Genomic DNA, 14,114 nt, shown 5'->3' on the forward strand with positions numbered 1-14,114 from the left:
CTGGCATCAACTTTATATTCTCCTTAAATTGAGACCCTTAGTCTATTTCTATGTTGTAAATTCTCTAACATCAACTTTGTTCTCAACTGAGTTATTTTTTTTTTTTAATTCATTCCCTTATTATGGTCCATCGTATGTCCATGAAAAATGGTGAAGTGGTCCATGGGGTAAGAGCCCAGGCTCTACTTGACTACCATCCAGAGAATATTTTATATTATGAGAGCAGAGGAGGTAATTTTGGCATTTCCAAAAGTAAACACTGTCCCAAATTAATGGGGAGGGAACGGGGAAGGTAAATCTAAAACTTAACTGGGAAGAAGCATTTCCAATGAAATGTCACTTCACTGCTTTGAACAAAATAGTCTTTAAAAATAATCCAATCTATTAGGCTGCAGGCACAGTTCCATAATGTATTAGTAACTTCCCTCTAGGCCTGAAAGGATCCTCTTTACCTTTACTGTGCACGTAGTCAAAACGAGATGAGAATGGGCCTGAGTGAATTTTACCTAAAACAACCTTAACTGATGTAACCACTTGATTTATATTATGCTTCCTAATTTTAAAAACTTTAATTCAGAGAATTCAGGAAATAGGCAGGAACTAATGGGAATGTGGCATTATAGGTTTCCTGGATTAAAGGGATTTATTGTCACTCAAGAGAGGTATTGACTATGGAACAAAAATGGCCTGGTAAAGATTAAGTTGTTTAGATTTGCGATTGCCTAATCTGGATTTAATAAAGTGATTGTTTTTAAGAGAAATAAAATGAAAACACAGACCAGTACACATCACTGAAAACTCTCTGGATGTTTTTCTGATGGGTTTTGAGACCCATGCCCTGGATGTCCTTCTCCATGGTCACTTAGAGGCTTTGACCAAGTCACTGCTGAACGAGATCCCTTCCTAAGGGTGAGTTTTGTATTTCTTTAAGGATCAGGACACACTACCAAACCCATGGTTCCTGGAGACAAACTATCCATCGTATGAGGCAACGATTATTTTAAAAATCAGACATCTCTCATTCCAATATGAAGTCTTCACCTTTAGAATTCAATCAGTGCTTCTCAAACTATCTGTGAGGAAGGACCATTTTTAGATTATGTCCAGTCTACTGTTACTGATACTTTTGCAAGTTATAACAAAGATGAATCATTAGAAAATCAATTTTGTAAAACATACAAAATGTGAGCCCAGTTTATTACTGTTATTAGAGTCGACAGACAAAATTATCCCATTGAAACTTTTTTTTTTTATGTTTTCAACACTGACTCTCAACTTCAGCCCTTACCCTGTCACAGACCAGGAACTGCCATTAGACAGCAGGGGCCGGGGACCACACTTTGAGTAGCACTGATATGAAGCACCATGCATGTACTTATTCAGAAGGTATACTTTACCTCTGACATCCTTCCCAAATCCTATAGGAGAAACTTTTTTGTCCACTTGTTCACAACTGTCTGGTTTCTCCTTCATAACGTCATCATCACCAGAAGCATCCGTGGAATATTTTTTCTTTCTCTTTTTCTTGTGTCGAGGCGGAAGCTTTTTTGGAAAAGTAAACATTGGGAATATCACAAGAAACATTGCAATGGCACAAAGGAGGAATCCACTCCACCTAAAAAATTGGGAGATGTGAACAGCATTTATGGCTTTTATATTACGAGTGAGAACAAGTTAGCAAAGTAGAAATGTGGGATGACAAATTTCTCCAGAGAACACGTTTTACCTTCATCAGGTGTATGGCACTAAGAAGTTAGACAACCTAAGAAAATACAAGAATCCTCCCTTTCCATGGTATAAATGAGAACTGTACTCAGTAATCATACTAGTATTATAATTATTAGAATCACCAGCCTGACTAGAATTTCATTCAAGTATTTTTGAGCACACATGTGTCAGTTCTGCTAATGAACATTGTTAGTCCTACTACAATGCGCATTTTATAATAAATCAATAGCCCATAAGGGCTTCCCAGGTGGCACTGTGATAAAGAATCCTCCTGACAATGCAGGAGACACAGGTTCAATCCTTAGGTCATGAAGATTCCCCTGGAGGAGACAATGGCAACCCACTCCAGTACTCTTGCCTGGAAAATCCCATGGACAGAGGAGCCTGATGGGCTACAGTCCGTAAAGTCAAAAAGAATTAGACACGACTGAGCACGCACGGGGGGGTGTGTGTGTGTGTGCGTGTGCGTGTGAATGTGTGTGTGTGTGTCAGAATTGAGTCAATATCCCATAAATTTAATAGAAAAATAATATAGAGTCTATATCATGCTTTATGGACCCATACAGACACTTTTTTAAAGAAAAAAAACCAAATACCTGGTGTGAAATGTTTTTCAAATTGCTGATGGCATTCAAATATTTTTCTGCAAGCACTTAAAAATGTATTAACCCTTCTTAGCTGGGCTTCCCAAAACTTAACCAAGAATGAGTAGGGATAAAGGCATTTACACCTGGGGCCTTCCCCAGAAATCCAGTGGTTAAGACTCTGTGCTCCCAGCTCAATCCCTGCTCAGGGATAAGATCCCACATGCCACTCAACTCATCATGTGGCCAGGAAAAAAAAAAAAGAGAGAGACAAAGATATACACTCTATCTTCGCATTCAAGAACTTACAACCTGTTTGTAAAGAGCTAAAGATACAAGAAACAATTCCTAACAATCCCCCACAATGCAAGAATGTACATAATTGTTAGATCACGTGGTATAGAAGGGCTTCCCTGGTGGCTCAGACAGTAAAGAATCTGCCTGCAATGCAGGAGACCCAGATTTGATCCCTGTGCTGGGAAGATATTGAATGCTATAAAAATTCAGAAAGGAAATCAATGTGTCAGAAAGCTTCCTAGGAGAAGTGAAACTTGAGTTTCCACAGAATCAAGATTCTGTCTTTAAACTCATCTGAAGTTGCCATGCTGCTGAGACTAGGAAGCAAACGCAGAATAGACCTCAAATTCTAGTCCTCTTTAGAGCATGTGTTAAGGCCTGGGGACTTCTTGCCTGCATAATTCCCCAAGGGCAATTTTGCAGTCTCCTTTCAATCTTTTCTTAACAAATAGAGGTCCCTGGTCTTGCCTAATAGGGTCACAAATTGTCCAACTAGGATTCCTCAACTTCAAACTCTGTCCTCAAAACTTCCAAGTTCATAAACACTCAGATTCTGGCCTCTGTATCAACACATTCCATCAGTTGTTATCAGAATGCAACCAGCATTCTAAGCCTTCATGTGGAATACAACCCAGTCAGCGTATAGATCAACTGCAAAGCAAAAACTCATTTGTAAAAAGTAAATGTTTCAGGACTTCTCTGGTGGTGCAGTGGTTAAGACTCTGCTCTTCCACAACAGGGGTCATGAGTTCGATCCCCAGTCAGGGAACTAAGATGCCGTGTGCTACTGCTACTGCTAAGTCGCTTCAGTCGTGTCCGACTCTGTGCAACCCCATAGACGGCAGCCCACCAGGCTCCGCTGTCCCTGGGATTCTCCAGGCAAAAACACTGGAGTGGGTTTGCATTTCCTTCTCCAATGCATGAAAGTGAAAAGTAAAAGTGAAGTCGCTCAGTCGTGTCCGACTCTTAGCGACCCAATGGACTGCAGCCTACCAGGCTCCTCAGTCCATGGGCTTGCCAGGCAAGACTACTGGAGTGGGCTGCCATTGTCTTCTCCCCATGTGTGCTACTAGGTGCAGCCAAAAAAATTAATTAAAATTTTTTCTAATTAATTAGAAAAGCAAGTATTTCTATTAAAATGCTGTTATCAGCTGCTAAAGGTCATAGCTTAGCTGAGAGAATCGTTCCTAGAACCAGTCATTAAAAATCCAGTGTGCTATTTTCAAAGATACTTAACGTTGTATCCAATTAAGATATTAAAACAATCAGAAAAGGATTTCATTTTGAGAAGACGTCTCAAAGCAGGCTTCCAGCAATCTCAATGAGTCAAATATAATCATGAACCCAGGGCCTAACACAGGTTAGGTACTCAAAACATTTCCTAAATAAATAAACTGAATGAGGGTCGTTTTTTTAAAAAAGAGAGTCATCTATCTGCAGGGAACATAGCTATGAAAATATCTGGCCCTTTTTGTACTTGGCTGCCTACAAGGTCTTTCCTAACCCAGCCCTGCCTTTAACTTCCTTGAATTTCTTTCTGCAAACTCTGCATTCAAGTCCCCTGAACTCCTTAGCTCCCTGGACCTCTCACACTATTTCCAGAAGAGGCCAGGCAGCAGAGTGTGAGGGGCCATTCTTGAGCTATAGCTTCAGGAAGACCCGGAGTTTATCTAGTCTTCACCACTTACTAGCCCTAAGATTCTGTAGAAATTAGCTTGCTTCTCTGAACAGGCTTTCTCATCTGAAAGGGAGGAAATAATAACTTTGGGGGAAACAATCAAAATTAAGAAGACAAAGTATGCTGCTGCTCAATCGTGTCCTACTCTCTACAACCCCATGGACTATAACCTGCCAGGCTTCTCTATCCATGGGATTCTCCAGGCAAGAATACTGGAGCAGATAGCCATTTTATTCTCCAGGGGATCTTCCCAACCCAGAGATCAAACCTGCATCTCTTGCATCTCCTACATTGGTAGGCAGATCCTTGACCACTGAGTCCCACAGCCTGCCCCACACAAACAACAATAATTTCATGGTAGCTAGTACTGTTTTTTTATTTACACCTGTACTTAGGGCCCCACCTCCAGCCAAAGCCACTGACTTAAAATTACATGCAAACATTAAAGATACTCAGAAGACTCCGAAGGGAGAATAAATAACAGAAGAAGGGGAAGAATTGCAGTAAATGAACAAAAATAATAAAAAAGGTTTAGGGACATTTCTAAGCAGAGCAAACTGGTCTCCAGTAACATCGAAATGAACATATGGTAGGTGGTGCCAAAGAGGACTCTGAGAAAAGCTGGGTAAGGTAAGGAAGAGTGCATTATATGTCAGAAACAGATGCATCAGTAAGAGCTAAAATGGAAAAGCCAGGACCCCTTTCATGAGTCATTACCCAGAGACTCTTCATGAAGGGAGGACAGTTAAGTACACTGACTAAAACCTCCACCCTGGACTCAGTTTCTTATCCATCTCTCACTGACTCTCAGACTTTAGGCAAGATGATCAAAATTGCCAACCATCAATTTCCTCACCTGCAAAATGGGCAAATTCTTAGTGATGACATGTGGTTGTTATAATGCTTCAGTGAAAATGTTGGTAAAGAAAAAAAAAAAAAAAATGTTGGTAAAGGTTTTAATGTAATGTTTGACACATAGTGAGCACCCAACTAATATTAGCATTATTCACTTACTCCTTCCTTCTCTTTTCCAGCATATGTTTACCGAAAAACCTGTCATCATTATTGCGCTGTTGTTAGTCACTAAGTCGTATCCAACTCTTTCACCACCCCATGAACTGTAGCCCTCCAGGCTCGTCTGTCCATGGGTTTTCCCAGGCAAGAATACTGGAGTAGGTTGCCATTTCCTTCTTCAGGGGATCTTCCCAACCCAGGGATCGAATCTGTGTCTCTTGTGTCTCCTGCATTGGCAGACAGGAACTTTACCAGAATCACCTGGGAAGCCATCACCATCGGGCATCATAAAAACTAATGTTGTATCAAATAAGTCTGTTCAAGGTTAGAAGTCTGTTAAAAACAGGGCTACTCAACAGACAAAATTCATTTTTAAAGAATATAGAATATAGAACAGTCTTATGGACTCTGTGGGAGAGGGAGAGGGTGGGAAGATTTGGGAGAATGACATTGAAACATGTAAAATATCATGTAAGAAACAAGTTGCCAGTCCAGGTTCGATGCACGATACTGGATGCTTGGGGCTAGTGCACTGGGATGACCCAGAGGGATGGTATGGGGAGGGAGGAGGGAGGAGGGTTCAGGATGGGGAACGCATGTATACCTGTGGCGGATTCATTTTGATATTTGGCAAAACTAATACAATTATGTAAAGTTTAAAAATAAAATAAAATTTAAAAAAAAAAAAAGAATGAATGTAAACCCAGACACAGAGAACACGCCCATGGTTGCTAAGTGAGGGAAGGTGGGGCAGTGAGGGAGGAATGGATTGGGAATCTGAGATTAGCAGATACAAACCATTGTATATATATAACGGGTAAGCCTCAAAGTCATACTGTATACCACAGAGAACTGTATTCAATATCCTGAGGTAAATCATCATGGAAGGCATATAAAAACATATATATATAACCGAATCACTTTGCTGTACAGCAGAAATTAACAGCGTTGTAAATCAACTATACTTTGATTAAAAAAAGACTGAATGCTAAAAAAAAAAAAAAAAGAAAACCCTAGTATACATTTCTATATGGACAACTTTTAACATTTGTAGAACTAATTTTAAGTCATTAAAATGAATAAAACTACTTGAGCACAGATTAAAGTCAAAAGACTGAATAACAGCTAACACACATTATGTAGGGAGAACCACTTAGAGCTCCGCATACACAGACTCATTTATTCCTCACAACAACTCCATGAAGTAGGTACAGCAACTATTTCCATTTTGTGGATTAAAGAAAAAAAAAACTTGGGGCTCAGAGGAGTTAAGTAACTTCCCTAAGGTCACACAGTTATTAGGTGGCAGACCGGGATTTAAACCCAAGGGTCTACATTTAGTTGCTTCACTTTGCTACCAACTGGGTTGATGCACATTGGAAAACTTAGCAAAAACAGCATAAAGCACTTATAATCCTAAAGCACCTGCTTCCTTGCCTTCTCTCTGCCCCTGATCTGGCCCTCTTTGTCTTTCTCTCTCCCTCCAGCTGTTCCCTTTTGCCATGCTCTTCTCATGACATCTTTACAGAGCACAGATTATACATGGGATGGTCACAGATACATTTTAATAACCTAATTTTCTGAGAATTTTAAAAAAATTCTTACTCTGAATTATTTCAGAACTGCAAAGAAAATAGTAATTGAGATCAAAAATTTTACTGTTGACCAAGAACATAAAATTCCTGTGTTATTCCCCTCCTGCTGACAAGGGAACTCCCTTTCGTATGATTTGAAAATTCTACCAGGACAGACTCATCTATTATATATCTTAACACTTCCACCTTCAAAGACTATTTACTTATGAAAATAACAAGTGTTCTATAATTTAATTAATATTTATTAACTGCTTAGAAAATAGTGTTAAACATTATTCCCACATAGCTCAACTTATGAAGTTATTATCGTAAGAATTTCATTATAAAATGAAACACAGAGAGAACACAAGTAGTCTAAGAAACTCTTTAGGAAGTAATTACTCAACACTAGTTTCTAATAATGAAATTCTCTATTCTAAAATGAAAATATCTTATCAATGTATACCCAGTACCAATCCATGTTAAATAAATTTGGGATGCCAATACTTTGAATGCTTGCAATTGTGAAGAAATACCATGTTCAAGTTCAGAACTGGGAAGAATTCAAATGCAGCCCTTGGATATATATGAATAAATAACCTATCATCCAAAGTTGGAGTTCTCTTGCTAAACTCTCAACTTAGGGACTTCTCTGGTGGTCCAGTGGTTAAGACTCCGTGCGTCCACTACAGGAGGCATGAGTTCAATCTCTACTTGTCGAGTGGCCAAAACGGAAAAAAAAATATAATAATCTTGAACTGGATAAAAATGAAAACACAACATATCAACTTTTAAAAAATATATAAAAACAAAATCCAAAGCTTACGTATTTAGCAAGACAATTAAAGGCTATCAAGCGACCAGAAGGGAGGGGGTATATGTACATGTATGGCTGATTCACTGTGCTGTGCAGTAGAAACTAACACAACATTGCAAAGCGACTCTATGCCAATAAAATTAATTTAAACAAAAAAGGCATGCAAGTGAGAGAGTAATTCATCTTCAGCACATCCAGGGAAATGAACTATTCCTTAGCAAAAACACTCACTAAGAGTGGAACAATGGAAACAGAGTTCTGGGCAGTGGATGAGGACAAAGCAAAACACAAATACGATAAGTGGGGAGAAAATATTTTTTTATAAGGCACAGAAAAGACAATGCAAGTTCTAATTCAAGTACACAGAGAAGTCCCAACACAGCCACATTCCCCTTTTCCTTCCCTCTGCTATGAAGAAAACAGCCATCTCTATCCTAAAGAATGTGGATTAAGCTGTTGATCACAGCTCCTCTGTGTTGGTTTCCTATTGCTGTGATAACAAATCCCCACACACTGCGTGGCTTAAGACAACATAAATACATCATCTGAGAGCTCTGGAGTCAGGATGGAACCCCGTCTCTTATGTCTCCTGCATTGGCAGGTGGGTTATTTACCACTAGTACCACCTGGGAAGCTGTAACCCCTGGAGGGCAAGAGTGTCAATAAAAGATGGGTGTGGCTGAATTCCTTCTGGAGGTTCTGCGAAGGAACCTACTTCCTTGCTCTTCCGAACTTCGCAATCTACCTGCATTCCTTGGCTTGTGGTCCCCTGCTCCATTGTCAAAGCATATCACTCCAACCTCTGCTTCAATCATCACAACTCCTTCTCTCACTCTGACCCTCCTGCCTCTCTCTTTCCCTTATAAAGACCCTTGTGATTATACTGGACCCACTTGGATCATCCCAGATAATCTCCCCATCTGAAGTTCCTAAACTTCCATCAGCAAAAGTCCCCTTTGCCATGTAAAGGTAAATTCATAAATCTGGGAATTAGGACAAAGATATCTTTGGAGATTATTATCCTGCTTACCACCACCTTCTAGGTGACATTGAGCTATTTTTCATCTTCCTCTTTGGGAAATTCTTATTTTAACTACAAGGGGACTATGACTCTAATTATCATAATACCAAATGAAATGAAAGATGCAGTAAACAATTCTTACCAGTTTCCAATGAAACGAGGATCATCCTGGTTAAGGTGAATAGGATTTCTGGGATCAACATAAAAACCAATAAGAAGTCCACCTAGTAAATATCCCACTGCAGGACCGAGTGCTCCCATGACATACATGATGGCTGGGAAGACAGAAAAGGAAATGTGAAATATAACCTCATGCTATCTCTTTCAGTAGTTGTCTAATTTCAGTCATACCACACTTACGTCACAGTTACATCCAGTTAACAATTTCCAAAAACAGAGAACTTTAGAGAGTTCTCTAAATTGGGCTTTAAACAATGTCCTTTGTTTAACTGTTGCCTATCGTCCTCTTAGTACATCAGAACTTCTTTGGTTGCTTCTGAAAGTACAGACCTGTGCTAGTTATTGAGGTAGTTTACTGGATAGCCAAGACAGGCTATCAGAGTAAGCCTCAAGAAAAGAGGGAAAAAAGGAATGTCACTCATCCCAGCTAGAATATTCTAATGGGCTGAGGGAACTGAAGACCAATTTTGCCATGAAGTTGGTTTCAGTTGAACTGGTAAAGCTGCTTAATCAAGCACCCTCAAACCACTAATGTTTTCAAGTCACCACTTTAGAATCAGAGAACGCCTCACAATGCATTCGGTTCATTGTTAATTGAGGAATCTTACCTAAAGGTTAATAAATCTCCTTAAACGGCATGAGTGAGAAGGTCAGAAAGCACTAACCCGCAGTTGAATTAGAAAAAATTTTAAAGCACACCTAAAGGGGGAGAGGGGGTTATTGTCAGTAGATCAGAAACGTCGTTCCGTCCAAAAACATGTGGTCACCAAAATGGGCTAATAGCAAAATAATAGTAACAAAAACAAATACATTGTCAAGTCTTTATATTGTTCCCACTGCTGTTATTGAAATTTTTAAAAAATAATGAATCACTGCAGACTTCCCTGGCAGTCCAGTGGTTAAGACTCTCAATGCAGGTGCTATGAGTTTGAGTATGAGTCTCCCTGGTTGGAGAACTAAGATTTCACATGCCTCTCTCTGCAGCCAATACATCAGTACATAAATTTTCAAAGATAAATAAATAATATATTGCCAGTTTTCAAATTTTGAGATAGAATATGAAATTCCTTGAAAGTCACAGAAAAATCTAGCCACACTCCAAACATGTGTTTACCCTGTTGAAACTCAGTTATTTGGGGACAAATCAATAAACACCTTTAAGATACTCCTGTGCATAAGGCACGATCACAAACTCAGGTGACACATGCTTCTCCTTTCTGTTGCTATCATGCATTTTCACCAAAGAATAAATAAGTGATTTGTCATATCCTTTAAATAGTCCCTATTTACCAGAAAGCAAATTTGAACTAATCAAAACCCTGACTTTATCAGCTGCACCTAAATAAGCATTGAATAATCTTATACTTCCTGTCACTCATAGCTACAGATGGTAATTTAACACCTGCTCACACTTTTCTCACCATTTCAAAAGAGAAAAGCACAGTGTTTATCTACCTTACGGCATCATCTGCTTGTAACAATAAGACATTAGGCTCTTAGACTTCTCCATCTGTGTTTGGAAATGGAGTGCGGAGGCACAGAGGAAAGTAATTGGCATTCTTTTGGAAGTATGCTTTTCATAAAATAAAATTAGAATTTTGATAAATATCTTGTTAACCTCTCTGTTTATAGCCTAAAACAGAACTTAAGAATAGCAAGTACTTTTTCCGATTCAGGTATTCCCATAAGCATATGAAGATAAAATTTATGTTTACACCTCTAGGCAAATCAGCGCCATTTACAACTCAAAACTGTAATGAGGCCAAAATGTGACATGAATCATCTCCCCAAAATAGTCTTCTGCCGTGAAAGAGACTGCCTTACAAACACAGACGAGGAAAAGGGTATTTCCACCACACTGTTGATGCCTGGGGCACTTGCGTGCAGCATCTTGAAGTGGCAAGAAGCCATGTGCAGACTCTATGCTGGCAGGACCATTCGATCAGCAGTGAATGGAAAACCAATTAAATAATGTTCACCAAGAAACCCTAATTCTTTAGGAAATATAGATCAAGATTTTTAAAATTCACCTATAGAATCAGAAAAATTCACTTTTATTATATAGCAAACAATGTTAAGTCCAAATCACTCTCATTAACAGAAATACACATCAATACTATGTATAAACAGATAACTAATGAGTATCTACTGTACAGCACAGGGAACTCTACTCAGTGCTCTGTGGTGACCCAAATGGGAAGGAAATCCAAAAGTGAGGGGATATATGTATTGTATAACTGATTCACTTTGCTGTACAGTAGAAACTAACAACACTGTAAAGCAACTGTACTCCAATAAAAATTTTTAAAGAAAATACATTACTATTGAATTAAAAAAAGTAAATATGGAGATCCTTCAAAGAACTCTTATAATGCATTCAAATTATGATCTATTTTGTGCATACACTTTATATAAAAATTTGTATATGATGAAACATGCCCTTATTTTATAAATTGAAAAAAGACTGAAAAAAATCTCAGAATTACATATATATACTCCACATAAAAAGATATGACTATATTCTGCTTTACTATTGATGCTACTGCTGCTAAGTCACTTCAGTCGTGTCCGACTCTGTGTGACCCCATAGACGGCAGCCCACCAGGCTTCCCCGTCCCTGGATTCTCCAGGCAAGAACACTGGAGTGGATTGCCATTTCCTTCTCCAATGCATGAAAGTGAAAAGTGAAAGTGAAGTCGCTCAGTCGTGTCCGACTCTTAGAGACCCCATGGACTACAGCCTACCAGGCTCTTCCGTCCATGGATTTTCCAGGCTAAGAGTACTGGAGTGGGGTGCCATTGCCTTCTCCATTTACTATTGATACATATCATAAAATAACTATATGGTATACATAGATATATCTTTTTATATATTTATAAATATATATCACTAAAAGTATATATGTACATATAACTTACTGACATGATCCCATTTAGTAAAATAAATCATTCTAGTCACTCAGTAAGAGGTATGAAGCACATAACCCTGGGATGTGCTCAGTTAGTCAGTTGTGTTCGACTCTTTACAGGCCCATGGACCATACCCTACCCGGCTCCTCTGTCCACGGGATTCTCCAGGCAAGAATACTGGAGTGGGTTGCCATTTCCTCCTCCAGAGGATCTTCCCAACCCAGGGTCTGGGCCCACATCTCTTGCGTCTCCTGCATTGGCAGGTGGATTCTTTACCACTAGCACCACCTGGGAAGCCCTACCCGCAGTGTACTTTTCAGTAAAATACTGTCTACATGGACCATTAGTCTCTGTCTCACCGCTGGAATCTATATTAGTAAATCCTGCTGGTTCTACCATCAAATCGGTTCTAATATGCAGCTTCCTACCTCCACCCTGATCCAAGCGGCCATCATCACTTACCTGGAAAATTGCTTCAGATACCAGACAAGTAGGGACAGACAGCGCCCACACCCCAGAGCCCTCTGAAGTTATTCAGACTAGTCAATCCTACACCTGCTTACCTTGCCTAACTCATTCTTCTATGGGGAAACCACAATCAAGGCTCCAGCTCACAATCCCTCCCTCTCTCTACCCGTAACTGACCCTGGTGCTTCCTCATGCGGTTCCTATGGCATCACGTGCACACCTTCTTTCTTTAAATGTTTATTTATTTGGCTGCACTGGGTCTTTGGAGAAGGCAATGGCACGCCACGCCAGTACTCTTGCCTGGAAAATCCCAAGGACAGAGGAGCCTGGTCGGCTGCAGTCCATGGGCTCGCTAAGAGTTGGACACAACTGAGCGACTTCACTTTCACTTTTCACTTTCATGCATTGGAGAAGGAAATGGCAACCCACTCCAGTGTTCTTGCCTGGAGAATCCCAGGGACGGGGGAGCCTGGTGGGCTGCCGTCTATGGGGTCACACAGAGTCGGACACAACTGAAGCGACTTAGCAGCAGCAGCAGCAGCACTGGGTCTTAGCTGTGACATTCGGGATCTTTGATCTTCGTTGTGGCAACAATGAATCTTTAGTTGGAGCATGAAAACTCTTTGTTCCAGTGTGCAAAATCTAGTTCCCCAACTAGGGATGGAACTCAGGACCTTTGCCTTGGGAGAGCAGAGTCTTAGCCACTGGACCACTAGGGAAGTCCCATGTGCACCCCTTCTTGGTAACTGTGAGTAGAAAACTATCTTCTCAATGGTAATTGTCTCCTAATCTATTGGCCTCACTAAACCTCAAATTTTCCATTAAAACACTATATTTTAGACCAATATCATGGCTAAAGAATGACGATGTCCCTTGTTCCCTATCCCATGCCTCTGGTTTCTCCTTGGTCTGGATCAGCTACCTCCCTTTCTTACCAAGACATAGAGTTTCCCCATCACTTGTTCATTGGTCACGGACTTAGATACTGAACCACCTGAAGTCATGATAGAGTTCCTCTCTTCTCTTACTATCTATTCACTGCTCATCTACCAGTTCTACCTGACCCCTAACCTGTCTCCTATAGTTTGGATATTATTTCTCTCCTGACTCTGTCTTCATCTCATATTGCCCAGTTGTGAGTTGATGTCTTCCAGCAATGTAGCAATGTCCCCTCAGACTTGATCTGTCCCCAGAATCTCTGCTTACCTGGTGCTGGCTGCATGGTCACTCCCTAGTCCTTTTTTCCAGAACACGATATTTATCACTTCTCTGGTGGTCAGACTGTAAAGAATCCACCTGCAATGCAGGAGACCCAGGTTCAATCCCTGGAGGAAGGAATGGCTACTTACTCCAGTATTCTGGCCTGGATAATTCCATGAGCAGAGGAGCCTGGTAGGCTACAGTCCACAGGGTCGCAGAGAATGGGACATAACTGAGCGACTAACGCTTAACTATAGCTCTCTGGCCCTCATGTGCTTACACTCCCTATCTATCAAAGCCTGGCTCCTTCCCTCTGACCTCTGGAAGCCCCAGAAATGTCTGTCCTTGGATGTCACACCAACTATTACCTAGTACTGCCACTGGAACAGGTGTGTATTACTGCTACGCCTCACTTCTTTATCTTTCCAACTAGGCTGGATGTTCCTCGAGGGAGTCAGCAAGAACTACGCATTTCTAAAACTTCTCCAAGACCTAAAATACAAAATAATTCACACAGGAAGCACTGAAGTCAGTCCAGTGCTGGGAACATGATGCCGGAGTTAAACTGCTTCAGGTTAGACCTCTACTCCCCCTGCTTCTGTGAAAGAGCAAAATTTATTTATCCTCCACTTTCCTCGGGGGGG

General features: G+C 40.3%; 1 protein-coding gene across 1 annotated transcript in view; it reads right to left on the reverse strand.

Moving 5' to 3' along the window:
• The window catches only part of SLCO5A1 (solute carrier organic anion transporter family, member 5A1), a 149,948-nt gene that overhangs the window by 76,979 nt on the left and 58,855 nt on the right, over positions 1 to 14,114 (reverse strand). The window contains exons 2-3 of the mRNA XM_010848201.1: positions 8,856 to 8,988; positions 1,398 to 1,615 (exon numbers count right to left, since the gene is read on the reverse strand). Coding sequence (XP_010846503.1) covers positions 1,398 to 1,615; positions 8,856 to 8,988 — 351 coding nt within the window. The remainder of the gene's footprint in view (positions 1 to 1,397; positions 1,616 to 8,855; positions 8,989 to 14,114) is intronic.

The sequence above is a fragment of the Bison bison genome, unplaced genomic scaffold (genome assembly GCF_000754665.1).
Source record: "Bison bison bison isolate TAMUID 2011002044 unplaced genomic scaffold, Bison_UMD1.0 scf7180017849896, whole genome shotgun sequence".
In the NCBI taxonomy this organism is placed as follows: domain Eukaryota; kingdom Metazoa; phylum Chordata; class Mammalia; order Artiodactyla; family Bovidae; genus Bison; species Bison bison.